General features: G+C 41.3%; 1 protein-coding gene across 1 annotated transcript in view; it reads left to right on the top strand.

Annotated features, from left to right (window-relative positions):
• Positions 1 to 790: 790 nt before the first annotated feature.
• Positions 791 to 17,648, top strand: part of LOC127570580 (G patch domain-containing protein 8) — a 554,058-nt gene continuing 537,200 nt past the window's right edge. The window contains exon 1 of the mRNA XM_052016258.1: positions 791 to 966. Coding sequence (XP_051872218.1) covers positions 922 to 966 — 45 coding nt within the window. The 5' untranslated portion in view covers positions 791 to 921. The remainder of the gene's footprint in view (positions 967 to 17,648) is intronic.

Below are 17,648 nucleotides of genomic sequence, written 5' to 3'. Positions count from 1 at the left end.
ATACAAAGCCAGCACTTAGCTGATTGGGGCAGCACGCATACTGCAACATCAAGGTTCCAATCCAAGGTACACAAAAACATGCTGTGAACATTTATCATCATTCTTTTTACATCGCTAGGTCAAAATCCTGGATCTTTCTACAGAGCAGCAGTGGGTGTAGTGTCACTACGTAAACTGATGTGTACCAAGAAAGTAGCTCATCATCTTCCTTGGGGAAATTTGGAATGGCATTAAGTGCTATCCAGTCCCGGTCCTCTGCAACCTGCAAATAACATTTTTTTTACTCCAAAGGAAGAACATTTTGTCCCATCTTCCATAAATTCAACAAGAGGAAAAAACTGAGATTTGAAGCTGGATTTGTCTTCAAAAGTATCATCTATGCATATGTTGAGAATTTGGGGCACCAATCAGATAGTTCAATGCTCAAGGAATTGCCTGAATGCTAGCAATGGCTGATAATCCCCATCATGGAGCAACTTGGAATGGTTATCATCATGGAAAAATCTATCATCAGTGGCTGACCTTCCAACTACTTATCAAAATGCAGCCCTTACAGCCCAGTGGTTACACTTGCAATGTTGATCCAACACGAAATCATTATTAGTTAGGGCAGTGAAGGCCTGACGACAGGTCATTTATTGAGGCTTAACGCACATCACACTCACCACCATAGACTTTGTAGATATCAGTCATTGTAAAAAAGCAAATAAAAAACAGAAATGCTGGTCAGGTCAGGCAATTTATGATTTATAAAGAAAATCTGAGGAAGGGGTGGGGGTACAGCCAGAAACGAGCAGCGGGCTCTGCTTGAATTGCCGCCGTGTTTGCACGCAGGGGGAAGAGCACGTGTTGGAGACCCTGGTTCTCCATCTCCCGCCACCCAACCCAGCTGGTCCTGGCTCGGGCGCCGGCTGGCGGAAGATGGCTGACGGCTTCGTTACATCCAACGAGGAGTGCGGTTCACAGGTAGGAGTAGCACACGGAGCAATGTCCCAGTGCGACGGTCACCACCCCCCCCGGTCCCCGGCGCATCCGAGCCCCCTGTCCATCCGAGCCCGCTGTCCTGCGGCCGGAGCCCGGAGCGACCCGGCGGCATGCGCCTGCTCCAGGTGTGCAGCGATTGACAGGAGATCCCCGGGCGCTAATTGGACCGCGCCGCCATCCCGCTGCATCCCCAAGTACGTCGGCTCCGGTCGCAGTCACGTTAACCAAAATATCCCACACCTACCCCCTCCCGTCCTCTCCGCATTGCGAGGTAGGTTGCATGCTCGGCCTTTTACAACAATGAGAGAAACTAGCGTTGATTTTAAATGATGAATCGGCGAACACCGCAGAAACCTTTGTGGCATCAGGAACATCTTTGTTGATGTTAAACTGGGCTTTTGTTTTCAAATGAGAATGCATCGCATGTGTGCATGTATTTTTTTCACATTAACATCAATATTTGTACATTTTCTGCATTCCAATTGTGGCAGTTGATGAATCAGCGAAAAAAAAAGCTTAACATATATTTCTGCCGTTAATGGAGGATACCCAGGTTGAGGCTCTGCTTCTGAACTTAGAGAAATTCATTTAGCTTCCAGGCTGTTATTTTCTAAGGGAGAAGGCAAAATATCTCAGTGAAATTTACAATTATCCTTAAACAACAAAAAATAGAATGAACTCTGTCAACGACTTGCGCAAACAACATAGGCTAGACATCCTCTGAATATCAAGTCGTCAAACTCCAGTTGGGGTCATTCCAGGAAGGACAGGTTGATCACATGACATTCCAGCCATGTGACATGTGCAAATAACATTGCATTTACCTTGGGTACCTCTTATAGTTAATTATTTTTTCTAGGTGGTTTTGCACCATAAAAGTTCTGTTCATTCAGATAGGTTTGTACATTTGATGTAATGACCATACGAGACTTAATCTTGAGACTTGTACAAATCTTTAAGTTCTCCGGCACACTCAGACTCTGTACAAATCTTATATTGAAATAATTGAATCTCCTGTCCTGAGCATCTTTTCTGTTGGTAGCAGCTATATTCACGTAGTTTAAAGAAATAGCCGGGCACACAAGGCCAAGGGAGGAAGGAAGCTGAAGTTGGGAAAAGGTGAAATGAAAGGCAGAGGCACAATTTACAGAGAGGAAACAAGATGATTTGAATGTTGATTCATGTTATGATATAGAAAAGATAATTTAGCCTGTGAAGCCTTTGCTGGCTGTCAAAGCGTTTCCTCCACTTATTCCACCAATGTTCAATGATATTTCACTGAATTTGTTCTGATGACTAATATAGGTAAACTTAATGTCTTTTCCTTAACTAGCAGTAATACAAACAAAAAAAATCACTGATAAACTCTACTTAATTGAAAATAGAAGGTGTCAAGTACCAGTATACTATCTGTAATTCTCTTGAACTTACTTGTATCTATCCTGAAACCACAGCAGGACTCAGCCTGTGCTGCTTATGGTGTAGTTAAGCTTCCCAGTTGATATCACTTTTAATATGTTGTATCTCTCTCCCTACCTTCTTGGACTCCGGTTTATATAGAATTTAGAACGGTACAGCACAGGAATCGGCCCTTCGGCCCATGATGTCTGTGCCCACCATGATGTTAAGTTAAACTAAATCTAATCTGCCTGCATGTGACCCGTATCCCTCTGTTCCCTGCCCACTCATGTTTCTGTCTAAATGCCTTATAAACATTACTATCGTATCTGCTTCCACCACCTCCCCTGCAGTGCGTTCCAGGCACCTATCCTTGTTGATTGACCACTGAGTTCAATGATGCGATTTGTGCAGTCTTTGTTGGTGAGCCTGAGTGCAACTAGAAAGACCGGTCTTGGAGGCTCACACTCAGGGATAGTGGGGTGAGGAATGACGCTGTGGCAGGTACAGATGTTGAGGCCTTCCTGTGTTCTCTGGCTCTTGGTCATGGCTGCCTTCAGAGTTGACACAGTCCCTTTTGTCAAAGCACACCAGCCTGTTCTGTCCTGGCACAAGACTTCAGCTCACTTGCAGCTCTCTTGGATATCCCTGGTTTTGGTAGCCCTGGGCAAGAGCTCCATGATGGATCTGGCATGGCATATGGGAGCTGTCCAAACAGATTACATGGCTTGTCCAGCCAAATGGTGCCGTCAGGATCATGGCCTGAATGTTGACTAGGCTGGCCCTGTCCAAACTTGCTAGTTTGTCACCTTGTCCTGCCATTTGATGCCCATGAGTGACCACAGAGATTTCATGTGGAAACACTCTGTGTTTCCTGTTTCCCATCCAAGTCTTGCACCCATACAAAAGGCCAGTGAATACAACTGCTTTTTTTCTGTGGCTCATCACATGAGAGCGCGTGCAACCATGCGACTGACTGGCCTTGCAGATTCGAGCTGCTATTTCCATGTTGAGAGCCATCAGAGGAGGTGATGCTTCCCCAAGCTCTCTGTTTCAAAAAAAAACTTGCCTCGCAAATCTTCTTTAAATTTTCCCTGCAAATCTTCTTTAAACTTTCCCCCCCTCACCTTAAATCTTTGCCCTCTAGTATTTGACATATCCACTCGGGGGGGGGGGGGGGGCGGGAGACGAGATTCTGACTATTTACCCTATCTGTGCCTTTCATAATTTGATCTGCTTCTATCAGGTCGCCCTTCGGCCGCCACTCCAGAGAAAACAATCCAAGTCTGTCTCCCTCCACAGATGCTTCCTGACCTGCTGAGCTCCTCCAGTATCTTGCTTGTTGTTCCGGATTGCAGCACCTACAGCCTCTTATACCTCCTAGTTTGTCCAATGTCTCCTTATACCTCATGCTCTCTAATTGAGACAACATCCTGGTGAACCTCTTTTGCTCCCTTTCCAAAGCTTTCACATCTTGAATTGCACAAAATACTCCAAATGAGGCCTAACCAAAGTTTTATACAGCTTCAACATGACTTCTTGACCTTTATACTCATGGCATCCCTGCCTTTATCAGTCAGGTCATTATGCTTTCTTCACCAATTATGCTTTCAGGGAACTATAGACTTGAACCCCAAGATCCCTCTGTACATCAGTGCTCCTACGGGTCCTGCCATTGACTGTATACCTTTCTCTTGCATTTGACTCCCAAACTGCAACATCTCACGCTTGTGCAGATTAAACTCCATCTGCCATTTCTCTGCCCACATTTCCAACTGCTCTATATCCTGTTGAATCCTTTGACAAACTTCCTCACTATCCGCAACTCTGCTAATTTATGTGCCATCTGCAAACGTACCATATGGCCCACCTATATTTTCATCCAAATCAATATCAAACAACAGAGGTCCTTGCAGAACACCACTGGTCACAGGCCTCCAGTCAGAATAACACCCCTACACCACTACTCTGTCTTCTATGGCGAAGCCAAATTTGAATCCAAACTACCAAGTTACCATGGATTCTATGTGCCTTAATCTTCTGGATCAGCCTACCATGAGGGACCTTGTTGAAAGCTTTACTGAAGTCAATGTGGACAGCATCCACTGCCCTACCCTCATCAATCATCCTTGTCATTCGCTCAAAAAAACTCAATCAAGTTTGTAAGACATGACCTCCCCTGTACAAAGCTATGCTGACTAACCTTAATAAGTCTGTGCTTTTCCAGATGTTAGAGATCCTGTCCCCAAGAATCTTCCCTAATTTCCCTACCAAATGATGTTAGGCTGACTGGCCTATAATTTACTCAATTGTCTCTATTGCTCTTCTTAAACAGGGGAACAACATTAGCTATTCTCCAGTCCTCTGGGACCTTATCTATGATTAAAGAGGGTACAAAGATCTCTGTCAAAGCTCCAGCAATCTGTTCACTTACCTCTCTCAATAATCTGGGATAGATCCCATCAGGCCCTGGGAGTTTATCCACCTTAATGTTCTTAAAGAACCCCAACACCACCACCTCCTTGATATCAACAGGCCTTAGAATATCAGTATACCCTTCCCCATTCTCGCTATTTGGTATTGGTTTATTATTGTCACTTGTACCGAGGTAGAGTGAAAAGCTTGTCTTACAAACCGATTCATTACACAGTGTAGTTACATTGAGTTAGTACAGAGTGCATTGATGTAGTACAGGTAAAAACAATAACAGTACAGAGTAAAGTGTCACAGTTACAGAGAAAGTGCAGTGCAATAGGGTGCAAGGTCAGGTAGATCGTGAGGTCATAGTCCATCTCATTGTATAAGGGAACCATTCAATAGTCTTATCACAGTGGGGTAGAAGCTGTCTTTAAGTCTGGTGGTACGTGCCCTCAGGCTCCTGTATCTTCTACCCGATGGAAGAGGAGAGAAGAGACAATGTCCCGGGTGAGTGGGGTCTTTGAATATGCTGGCTGCTTCACCAAGACAACGAGAGGTAAAGACAGAGTACAAGGAAGGGAGGCTGGTGTCTGTGATGCGCTGGGCTGTGTCCACATCTCTCTGCAGTTTCTTGTGGTCCTGGGCAGAGCAGTTGCTGTAGCAAGCCGTAATACATTCAGATAGGATGCTTTCTATGGTGCATCGGTAAAAGTTGGTGAGAGTCAAAGGGGACAAACCAAATTTCTTTAGCCTCCTGAGGAAGTAGGGGTGCTGGTGAGCTTTCTTGGCCGTGGCATCTACGTGATTTGACCAGGACAGGCTGTTGGTGATGTTCACTCCCAGGAACTTGAAGCTCTCAACCCTCTCGACCTCATCACTATTGATGTAGACAGGTGCATGTACACCGCTCCCTTTCCTGAAGTCAATGACCAGCTCTTTTGTTGACATTGAGGGAAAGGTTGTTGTCACAACACCATTCCACTAAGCTCTCTATCTCCTTTCTGTACTCTGACTCATTGCTGTTTGAGATACGGCCTACAACGGTGGTATCATCTGCAAAATTGTAGATGGAATTAGAGCAGAATCTGGCCACACAGTCATGAGTGTATAGGGAGTAGGGTAGAGGGTTGAGGATACAGCCTTGTGGGGCACCAGTGTTGAGAATAATCGTGCTGGAGGTATTGCTGCCTATCCTCACTAATTGCGGTCTGTTTGTTAGAAAGTCAAGGATCTAGTTACAGAGGGAAGTGCTGAGTCCTAGGTCTTGGAGTTTGTTATCCTCCATTTCCTTCTCCTTGGTGAATATGGATGCTAAATACTCAGTTACTACTTTGCCCAGTTCCTCTGGTTCCAGGCATAAATTCTCTCCTTTGTCCTTGAGTGGTCCTACCCTCTCCCCAGTTACCCTCTTGTTTTTAATGTGTGTAAAAATGCCTTTGGATTTTCTTTAATCCTACTCTGCAAAGACATTTCATGGCTCCTTTTAGCCCTCCTGATTCCCTGTTTAAGTTTTCTCCTCTTCCTTTATATTCCTCAATGGCTTTGTTCAATTTCAGCTTTCTAAAGCTTATATATATGCTTCCCTTTTTCCCAAAATGTGAATCATATATAAATGCAAATCCTTCCTTTCTTTCTAATTCTTAATCGTAGCTTGTTCTACAATTTTGCACACATTAACTTCCATCTTTGTCATTTATCTGCTATTGGAATTTGTCTCTTTTTAAAAAAATGAGTACAGGCATCTTATGTATTTGCCGAATTTGTGAGTTCTGGAATGTACTGACCACTTTTAACCTTCAGACCTCCTGTCATCCTAGGAATGGCTGATCAATAAGCTTTCAATAATCCTCATAATTTTAATGAGTATTTTGAGAGATAGCATATATTTAGATTTCTACACCAGCATCAAAAATAACTTGTTAATATTTTTTGGTTGCAGCATATGATCCCTTCTGGCACTTCTGCAGCACAATGTAACTTTCCATTAGGCAGCACAAGCCTGATTGTTGTCCATTTTTGTGCCAGAGTTGGATAGGTACATTATATGAAGGGTTGTGAATGGAATTAGAATATTGGAAGTATCATTGATTCATGCTATGTCTGATGTGATAGGAAGTATTTTGGGGTAGCTGATGGTTGGGGCTAGGACACTGCCTTTAGCAACTTCTTCAGCACTAATTTCTACACAGCAATCAGATCCACCTACCTTTCATCTGGGCATGTCTCCAGCCAGTGGTGAGGGAGCTCCTTGGATTTCCATTGAAGACAGGGCAGTGGGCCTGTTGATTCTCCTTGCACTGCATGGAAGGCTCTAGTATAGGAACTCTTCCATTTTACAAACTAGTCCCATTCAATTAATGTGTTCCTTACGTGTCGTGCCAACCATATGTAATTATATATGTCAATGCTTGCTTTGTGGAAACTTTCTGTGACTCATTTATTTTTGTCAACCAACCATCTCTACATTGTTGAGCCGACAACATTGTTGTTGCAGGTTGATTGGAGCCCAGGATACACAGTGTATTCCCAGTTGATGACACCTCTGAGACATTGAACTAGGAACTCAAACACAAAGTATGTGTCTTTTTGCAGTTTGCAATTGAATTATCGTGTAAATTCAATTGAATTCTTATACCACATAATTGCACACTTCTTTGTGTGTATATAATGTGCACGTGTGCAAAGCACATAGATCATGCAGACATAATATTAAACTATACATATTGTCCAATTGACTGAAATTGATTCATATTTGTGTACTTAGCAGTCTGTGTAGACCTTGCACAGGAAAGCTGGTCTATACTTGTGCTGTATAGAAGGATCATCAAAAACTCACAGATTTGTTGGGGAGTCTTTTGAAGCTAAGTTCATTGCATTAATGTGGGACTCTTGGAGTGAAATTTCATGAGCATTCAGTCATGTATGGCTTTCGTTGCTGCAAATGTAGGTGTCTCATCAGAGCTCTTGCTTGTTTGAGCTTAATTAGGAGCATTGGAGAGGGTTGAAAGATATTGTTTTTCTCACCTAAGGAAGCCAAAGGAGGTGTTCCAGAGTGGAAACTGGAGCAGGGGGATGGAGACGGTTACAGACCTATTCCACTGCTTCCCCTCCTATGAGTGAGACATCAACTCCTATTTCATGAATTTTTCAAAAGGCTGCACAGAGCAACATGTCCATCTCTGAACCCTTGCAAACAGCAAGTATGTAAACATGCTGTGTAGCCACGGTAGATCATGTAATAATTATGAAGTATTACCCAAGAATTTTTTTAAGTGAAAACTAAATGAAGGTTCTTGAAAAATGGATAATTTACAGGTCAAGGGCATGGTTATTCTCAGCTTCCCACTTTTGGGATAATTCCAGGCTGCTACTGCTGATTTCTGTGATATTTCACAGTTTGTAGCTCTGTGGCATGAGGGAAGTCATTCACACACCACCTGAAAGAAAGGAGACCTCATCTAATTTATTTGATCCTGTGGACTAAAGTAAGTGTGGGCATGGGACTTTGCCTGCATTGCAAGCTTCCTCAAAGCCCAGACTTTCAGTAACTGCACTCATAAACTTACAAGGTCCTCTTTGGCTATCAGTCTGTCTCCAGGCCCCAGAGGATCTTTTTGGCCCCCATGGACAAAGAACATGCCCCTTCCAGGCACTGTCCTTCAATGGCCTTTCCAGATACATTGGGAATAGTTTCCTGCCCCTTCAGTGTCCAGCACCTCCCTCCTGAAATTTCTAGGCCAAGGACTCCAGAAAAGGCAGGGATGTTTGAATTTTTGTTGGATTGAACTTGAGGCTGAGATGGAAAAAATGACACTTTTGAATTGAACAAGATATGGATTTGGATGTGGATGAGGGTTTTAGAGAGGGAAAACGCAGTACATCTCAGGCTTAAAGAGCCAGCCAGCATTGCTTGGAAAGTGAACCTGGCCAAGTGCAGAACGTATTACTGTCAGAGCATTTTGGAAGCAGTGATCATAAAGTTGAGATTTGCTGTGGAAAATCATAGAGCACTCCAAGGTAAATAGAATCAATTGGCAAAGGGCCACATTTGATAGGATGAGAACAGATCTGGCCCAGATAAATTTTAATCAAGGCTTGCCAGGCATTGAACAATGGTAACCTTTAAAATGGAGATGCTTCAGGTGCAGTATAGATCTATTTCTGTGAGGAGGAAGAGTAGGGAAGCTAGGGTGGAGCTCCCTGGACGAGTAAAAAGATACAGTAAAACAGAGCAGAAAAACAGAACAAAAGACAGATGATAGAAACAGTAAATGGTGGAAATACTCAGCAGATCAGGCTGCATCTGTGGGAAGAGAAACAGAGTCAAGGTTTCAGTTTGAAGAGCCTTTGTCAGAACTAGGGAGGAGGTAAAAGAAACTTGTTAAGCTATAGGGAAGGGCAAGCTTCTTTTGTCACCTTCCCAATTTCGACCCGAAAAGTTAAGTCAGTTTCTCTTCCCGTAGATGCGACCTGACATGCTGAGTATTTGCGGCATTTTCTGTTTTTATTTTAGTTTTCCAGCATGTATAGTTTGTTTGATTTTAACATGAGACTGATGCCAGGCTGTTAGCATAGGTGACAACCAGGCAGATTCTAGATTGCTCAGAAAGGAAATTTAAAAGGAAATGAGATGACTGAAGGAAGAGTATAGGAAAAGAATTGCATTCAAAAATGTTCCTAGCACTGATCCCTGCGGCATTCCACCAGTCACAGCCTGTAAACCTGAAGGATCTGTTTATTCATTCCAGAAATCCAAATCTGCCACATTGACTGTTTTGCTGGAGTTCTTTGAGGATGCAACAAGGAGTATAGATGAGGGAAAACCAGTGAAACTTGATTTTTCTTTCATAACTATGACCTCTGTGAAAACTCTGAGATGTAGACCATCAGATCTTTGGTATTTATCAACCTGTAAGCTCGTCACCTTCTCCATAGCTATATTTTGACTAATACCCAATTCTTTCAGTTCTCATTCTCTTGATTCTCTAATATATCCACAGGTTTTGTATGTCTTCTTTCAAGACGGACACAAGGCATTAGGTTAATTAGAACTAATTATAAATTATTATGTATCCTCATTATAAACCATTATAAATCCTCTGCTGTCTCGTCAAAAGGGGTCCACATTTCACCCCGCTATTTTTTTCCTCTATAAGTTCTCGCAGTCTGTTTTTATGTATCTTGCCAGTTGTACTTGTAGCATATCTTGCCCGCCTTTATCAATTTCTTGGTCATCCTGTGTTGAGTTCCAAAATACACCCAGTCCTCAGGATTGCTGCTATTTCTGGCAACTTTATAAGCCTCTTCTTTTGATGTAATACCATCTTTAATTTCTCTGGTTAACCATAAATGGATTACTTTTTCTTTCATGTCTTTGTGCCATAAAGGAATATATATTTTTTGCAAGTTGTGCATTATTTCTTTAAGTGCTAACCATTGCCAGTGTAATAGTTCAAATGTGAGCATATAGGATTTTTTGGTTTTGCTAACCTTGAAAACGTAAGTGAAGTGCAGCATTGGGACCTGGTCCAATGGTGTCATTACGGTCAGTGATTTCTTTAGCCACTTTTTCCTGTTGGCACTTCACTTTGGTACTTGATGGGTTCCTGTCTTCCCCTTCTGAATTGAACTTGTCATGGTGTCATACAATCAGAGTTGGATAGCACAGAAAAAGATGCTTCAGCCCACCGAGTCCTTGCCAACCACCAAGTACCTGTTGGTACTGATCCCATGTGCTAGCACTTGGTTCATACCGTAGTATGACTTGCTGCTTCAAGTGCTTGTCCAGATGCTTCCTAACTGTTGTGAGAGTACCTGCCTCCACCCCCTTCTCAGGCAGTGCATTCTTGATTGCAACCACTCTCTGGGTGCCAAAAATCTTCCTCAGATCCCCTCTAAACCTTTTACACCTCAGCTTAAATCTATGCCCTCTGGTCTTACATAACTCTGCCAAGAGGAAAAAGTTTATTGTTGATAAGTTTGCTCTCTTCTAGCCATCTGGCATCTCACCTGTAGCTAATGAAGATTTAAAATCTCTTAGTGCCCCAGCTATCTTCACTTTTGCTTTCCATAGCAGCGTGGAATACATCTCATCAGGCACTGGAGATTTATCCACCTTTATGCCTGCTAAGACATCTAATACCTTCTTCTTTTTGATCTTAACATGATATGGAATTTCACTGTCCCAACTGAAATCTCCAACTACACTGCTCTCCTTACTGAATACAGATAAAAGGTATTTATTTAAGACTTTGCCCATTTCCTCTGGCTTCACACACTGATTGCCCCCTTGGTCCCTAATGGGCTCTACACCTTGCCTGGTTACTCACTTGCTCTTAATATAAAATGCCTTGGGATTTTCCTTAATCTTATCTTCATCTGTCAACGATAGTTCATGGCCCCTCTTTGTCTCCTAATTTCTTTTTTAAGCATTCTCTCTATACTTTTGAAGGGCCTCCCCTGTTTTCAGTGCTCTATACCTACCATACGCTACATACCAAAGACGTACGGGTTCGAAAGTTGTGGCCATGTGATATTGGCACTTAAAGCATGGCGACACATGTGGGCTGCTCCCAGAACACTCTACACAGAAACTGCATTTCACTATGTGTTTCGATGTACATGTGACGATTAAAGAAATCTTATCTTTTAGAGTCATAGAGTCATACAGCATGGAAACAGACAGTTTGGCTCAACCGGTCCATACCGACCAAGATGCCCATCTAAGCTAGTCCCATGTCAACTAGTCCCATTTGCCCATGTTTTTTCTCTCTATCATATTCCTTGACATCCAGAGTTCTCTGGACTTGCTGTCCTTACTCTTCACCTTAATGAGAAGAGGATTATTCTCTGCATTCAACCCTTTCCACCTGAAGGTTTATGTCAGTGAAATGGAGTGCTCCCTTTAACTATCTTGCTTTATTTTTCAGTTCTCACAAACCTGACTGGGTCTTCCAGGAATGATTCTGTTATGCGATCATGCCCATTTTAAGAAGTGCAGGTATGATATTAATTAATACCAAATTGTATGACAGGGCTTGTTTTGGTCCTGAAATTATTCCCACTTAATATGTGATTGGACCTCCTAAGTGGGCAACTTATTTCTACTAGAAAGCAGATGAAAATCACATGATAATGACACTGTGACCAAATGATGTGGATTTCTGTGCCGCATCATTTTAGTGTATGTTTTCAAGCATAAATGAATTTTAAACTATCCACTCTCTAAGGCAGAACAAGAGCCAATAATTACTGAGTAGGCAGTCGAAATACTGGTGGCTTGTTCGAAGTGTCATGGTTGATTTTATGCAGCCATGCAGTGTAGAATTTCAAGAGTAAATGTAGGTACTATTTGCTGTGCACATAGGAACAGACTAGGAAATCATCATCTGATTTGAATTAGTTAACTTATGGAAAGGTGCGCGCCAAAGTTTAGTTACAAACAACAATGCCTAAGACTTATAGGCTTTGTTATTTTCTGGGAGAAGTTATTTTCTAACTAATCACCCACAGGAATAGATGTCCATAGGTTGTAGCTGAAAAGAAGCACATTCAACTGGCTAATAAGTATCCATTTTACTTCACATGTAGTATTATTTGATTAACCCAGGCTCCCAAAACAATATCTGAAATTAATCAGACTCAGTAGTGACTTCCCCAAGTGGCTAAAACTTTATGCTGAAGACTGGACCGTATTTTCACCTGGCTGCCACTGAATTAAACTAATGTCCATCTTGATCACTCCAGGTGAATACAGGTGACCTATGGCATTTTAGCTAGTAACCCTGCTGCATCAAAGGTAACTGATGCTCTTTCTTTCCTGTGAAATCAGAGGACCATTAACTAACCAAATGATGGAACTTGTATTCTGCTGAAAGTTCCCAAATGAAAATTCCCTCTATATTGCAAATCGAAACGCTTCCATTCCATTATTATACTCAAATATTTGGTACCAATCAGCCAAATCTAAATTTCAGTGCTAGATATCTGGAGTCCTCATGGTGGCAATCTACCGTTCAGTTCATGTGACTCTTTGGAGTGCCAAACTGGTGACTAAACTTTGCCCTTAATTCATGTTTGATTTATTCCAGTGAATAAATCAAATAATACTAATTCCACAGAATAATAGGGAGAACAGAGTATATGTAACTACATAGTGTGATAAAGAAGACAATAGGCAATTTGAAATCTTTTTTAAGGTGCCTGGATTAATCAGGAGCTGGGTTGCCAAGGTTTCTGGATAGCATATTGCTACTTAAAAATGTCTGATTCATTGTGTAATCCTGTTAGTGTCAGCAATAGTCAATACTTCATTAAAAATAAAAATGTCTGTAACATAAATCCTCTCCAATTTAGCCAAGCTTGCTGGGTTGTTTCCTAATTGCCTTTGCTTGCTGTTTAATGTCCAAAGTCCAGACTTTCCTGGATTCACCAGTATTCTTACAACCTGATCCATCCATGAATCTATGGCATGAGATATATTTTATCTCTTGGCCTACATCTGATGTAAAGGTTGGAAAAGGCAACTGAAAGCCTAATCTGATTTACAAGGTTTATTCCTTGGTGTCCAGCAGCATTCCATTGCCCTTAACTAATTTGCCAACTTTTAGTTATTTTTTATGCTGCTATCATCATAGATATAAACATCCCACATTCTATCTAATCTCTGCTATTACATACTCTTATCTAAGCATGTATAACAGTTGATGATGTACAAAGCCATGTTACTTCAACTTAACTCATTAAAGTCCTCAGTCAGCTGGAGGTGAGGAATGCCTTTTCAGTGTTTCCTTGGTGACCTATCTTCATTGACATTTTGTGCTTATAATTTGTTAGCTATTCTGTCCCATAATGTAAGTTATATCACATTTTAATGTACATAGCTATTTTCAGTTAATATACTTTAAATGCTGAAACTTTAAATGTGGATTTTGCCGTAATATCTCAGTATTATTTACATATTTGAAGATACTGACATCAGAAATGACTAAGTTGGAGAATATTCCATCTGGTAATGGTTGAAAGCAAGCCAACTGCACTTGGCCTGGCTCATTTCCAAGTAATGTTGGCTGCTTCCTTGGGCCTGAGATATACTCTGTTTTCCCTCTCTGAAACCTTCATCCACATTCAAATCCATATCTTGTTCAATTCAAAAGTTGACACAAAAGGACATGAAGACTATGGAGTTGTTGATGGTGTGGAAGGTAGTCTTAGGCTGTAGAGAGATATTGTTTTGTTGGTGAAATGGGCTGAAAAATGGCACATGCAGTTTAGTCCAGACAAATGTGAGGTGATGCATTTTGGGAGTAATAATGAGGCTTAGGGCATATACCATGAACGATTGGGTCTTAGGGCATATTGAGCAACAGAGGGACTTTGGAGTACGAGTCCATATATCCTTGAAGACTAAGAAGGCATATGGGATACTGGCCTTCATTAGTTGAGCCATCAAAAGTAGGGAGGTTATGCTTCAACTTTATAAAACCTTGGTCAGACCTCAGCTGGAGTACTGTGTGCAGTTCTGGTCACTATGCTATAGGAAGGATGTGATTGTGTTAGAGAGAGTGAAGAGGAGATTCACCAGGATGTTGCCTGGGATGGTGTAGTTCAGTTATGGGGAGAGACTGGAGAAGCTAGATAGTGATCTCTCTGGAGTGGTGGAGGTTAAAAGGGTTCATAATTGAAGTATGTAAAATTATGAGGGTACAGATAGAGTCGACTGCAGGAAACTTTTCCCATTATCAGAGGTAGATAAAACTAGAGGACACAGATTTAGGGTAAGGGGTGTCAGATCCTGTTACTTTCGAATCCGCAGGTTCTTTCAGGAGTCCAAGAATGAGTTGAAAACAACTTGGTGCTTCACAGAGTTTTATTGGAGAAGTTTAAAACAAAGAAACAGTCACAGAGCACATGGCACTAGCTTTACTACTAGGAGGTGAGCCGGGACAAAGGAACTCAAAGGAACTAAAAATGAGCTAGGGCCGGGGTGGGGGGGGAGAGAGAGCGAGAGAGTGATTAACAAAAAATAACACCTTTTATACCTGAGATAAGAGGTACTCCTTAGCTAACAATAGTCCAGTCAGAAAACCTATTAGATACCTGTGGCAAAACCAGCCAATGAGAAAACACATGTTCACCTGATGGACGAACCAATAAGCTAGAAAGTGGCCATTCCTTGTGTAGCCACTTGAGGTGTATTAAACACTATACGTGTTAAAAAACTATTTAACACAGTCGAATCCAACAAGGGAAGAGATTTAGAGGAGATATGAGGAAGACCTTCATTCAGAGAGTGGTAAGTATCTGGAATGCACTGCCTGAGAGAGTGGTTGAAGCTGGGTCGCTGATAGCATTTAAGAAGTGTCTAGATAAACACTTGAATTGTCTAGGCATAGAAGGCTAAGGACCAAGTACTGGGAGATGGGATTAATATAGATGGGTGCCCACTGGTTGGCGTGGATGAGCTGGGCTGAATGGCCTGTTTCCATGCTATTTGGCTCTATGACTCTTATCTTGTTGCATTGCCCCATATTGCTCTGACAGTGGATACATTGATGTGGATTTTCCCTTCACCTTGCTGTCAGGTGGACAGTTCTAGGGGATCCCTGGGATCCAACAACAATAAGCAGCCAGGCACAACTGAAGAATTTTCACAGACAACAAATCAGGAATTGAAAAGCCCAATTTGTAATTTTACTGAGTCCAAAATAGAGTTTGGAATAGGGAAGAGATTGTTCCAAACTGAAGTACCATAAAGCTATTGAAAATAAATCTATTAAAATTGTGAAGTCTGTTCTATTTTGAAATATTTACTGGAGAAAATGAACAATTCACATTTTTTTTTTTCAGAGCCCCAGGTTGCTAAGCAGTAAGCCAAACCTCATGCAGAAAAATTATCTTTTTCAGGATATTTTGCAGTTAGAATGAGCAGTTAATACTTGAAGTGCTTGTCAGATCTCTAACGTCTCAAGATCGTGATGGAGAAGGCTGGAGAGAAGCAGGACTCATTGACACTATCGTATGTCTGTGTTTAACTGTGCACATGCCTGCTCCAGATGTTATTGCAAGTTTCACAGTATAACAACAGTGAACGTTGACAGTTTTGCATTTATTACAAATGCAAAATCTGGACATTTGGCCTCCAACACATTGGTACAGTTTGTTTGTGCATAGATAATTTTCAGTGGAGTAGAAGTTGTGCTTGTCCTTGCTCCCCTGAACTTGTCTTGTCCTTCTTCCCCCGGCACTTGTCAAAGTTGAATATATTCCTGTAGCTATTATTGCAAATCAGCATTTCCTACTTTGGTCTTATTCAATTTTCATTCTCAAATGCCTTTACTTTAATTCATGGTTTAGTTCATAACGTTTAAGCACTCAGGAGAATTGGAAATCTAAAAAATCGAGAAGTTCACTGAAGTTTATGCCTGTTTTGACAGCAAAGCAAGTGAGTAAGTAATTGCTTCATAGATACTTTGGGAAGAGTGGGGGGCAGGGTGCAGGTGGGAATTTCCTTGCCAGTTTCAATACATGAAGTGGTAAGTATCTGATAAGGTATGTGTAAAATATATTTGAAATCTAGGAGAAACAAATGCACCAAAGTAAATCAGAAATAAGTAATGAAATTAATCAGAAATAATTAATGATGAATTATTTAATGAAATTTTGTTACTTCATATGTGTATTGTTACAGGTGTACAGTGTCTTATTGAAGCTGCACTTGGAGTGCTTGTGCAGTTTTGCTCCCTTTATTTAAGGAAGGATATACTGGCATTGGAGGCAGTTCAGAAGAGATTTACTAGGTTCATTCCTGGGATGAAAGAGTTGTCTTATCACAAATGGCTAAAAGTGTATTTCTTGTAGTTTAGAAGTTCAAGGTGTGAACGTACAAGGATATGAGAAAATAAGAGCAGGAGTAGGTCACCTGGACCCTCAAGTCTGCCCTGCCATTCAATATGATCATAGCCGACCTACCCCAGGCCTCAACTCTTCCCATGTGCCAGATCCCCATAGATCTTATTGAAAGATGTAAGATCCTGAGAGGGTATGACAAGTTAGATGCGATGTTTGCACTAATGGGGGAGTATTGAACATGGGAACATAGTTACAAGATAAGGAGGCAGTCACTTAAAAGTGAGGTGTGTATGAATTTCTTCTAGCAGAATGTGGTGAATCTGTGGAATTCTTCACCCCCATAAGAACATAGAGTCAGTCATATAATGCAGAAGCAGGTCCTTTGGCCCATCATATCCATGCCAATCCTTAAGTCCTACCTCTATTAACCAGCACTTTCTTGTGTTAATTTCATTTTTGGTATATAACACCAGGGTTATGCAGTGTCTCCTTGTAGATTATTTGGAAAAAGATATCATCTAATACACTTGAATAGTTGTTTCATTAAAGAAAACTCTAACCTTTGGGACAAATGGAATCCAGTCAAGAGGCAACAGGAGGCTTTACTCCTTGATATCTGCTTGTGTCATTAACACAGTTATTAGTATTGTGTAGTTTATATAAACCAGCTTCAAGAGTTTTCTGCTCTTTTCTCATTGCAAATGTTGCACATGTTTAAACAATGGGCACACGTGAGCATGGTGCATGATTTTATTGTATATTCCTATTTTTTATTTATCCTCTTGGTGCTTGGTTGCACAAGTGAGGAACAATTATGTCTTACATCTATGCTGTTAATGATTTGTGGTTATAAATTGCAATAGCAGGTATTTCTTCAAAATATAAACTACACAATTTTTTACTGCTCTTACATTGTGCTGCATTTAAATTTTAATTTTTACAGGACTACTTTCAAAGCCTAATTATTATGGAACTACTTTTTAACATTTCCTTACTTG

This window comes from Pristis pectinata, chromosome 5 (assembly GCF_009764475.1).
Source record: "Pristis pectinata isolate sPriPec2 chromosome 5, sPriPec2.1.pri, whole genome shotgun sequence".
NCBI classification, from domain to species: Eukaryota; Metazoa; Chordata; class Chondrichthyes; order Rhinopristiformes; family Pristidae; genus Pristis; species Pristis pectinata.
Note: the sequence above shows the minus strand (reverse complement) of the source record. Positions and strands in the feature narration are given on the sequence as shown.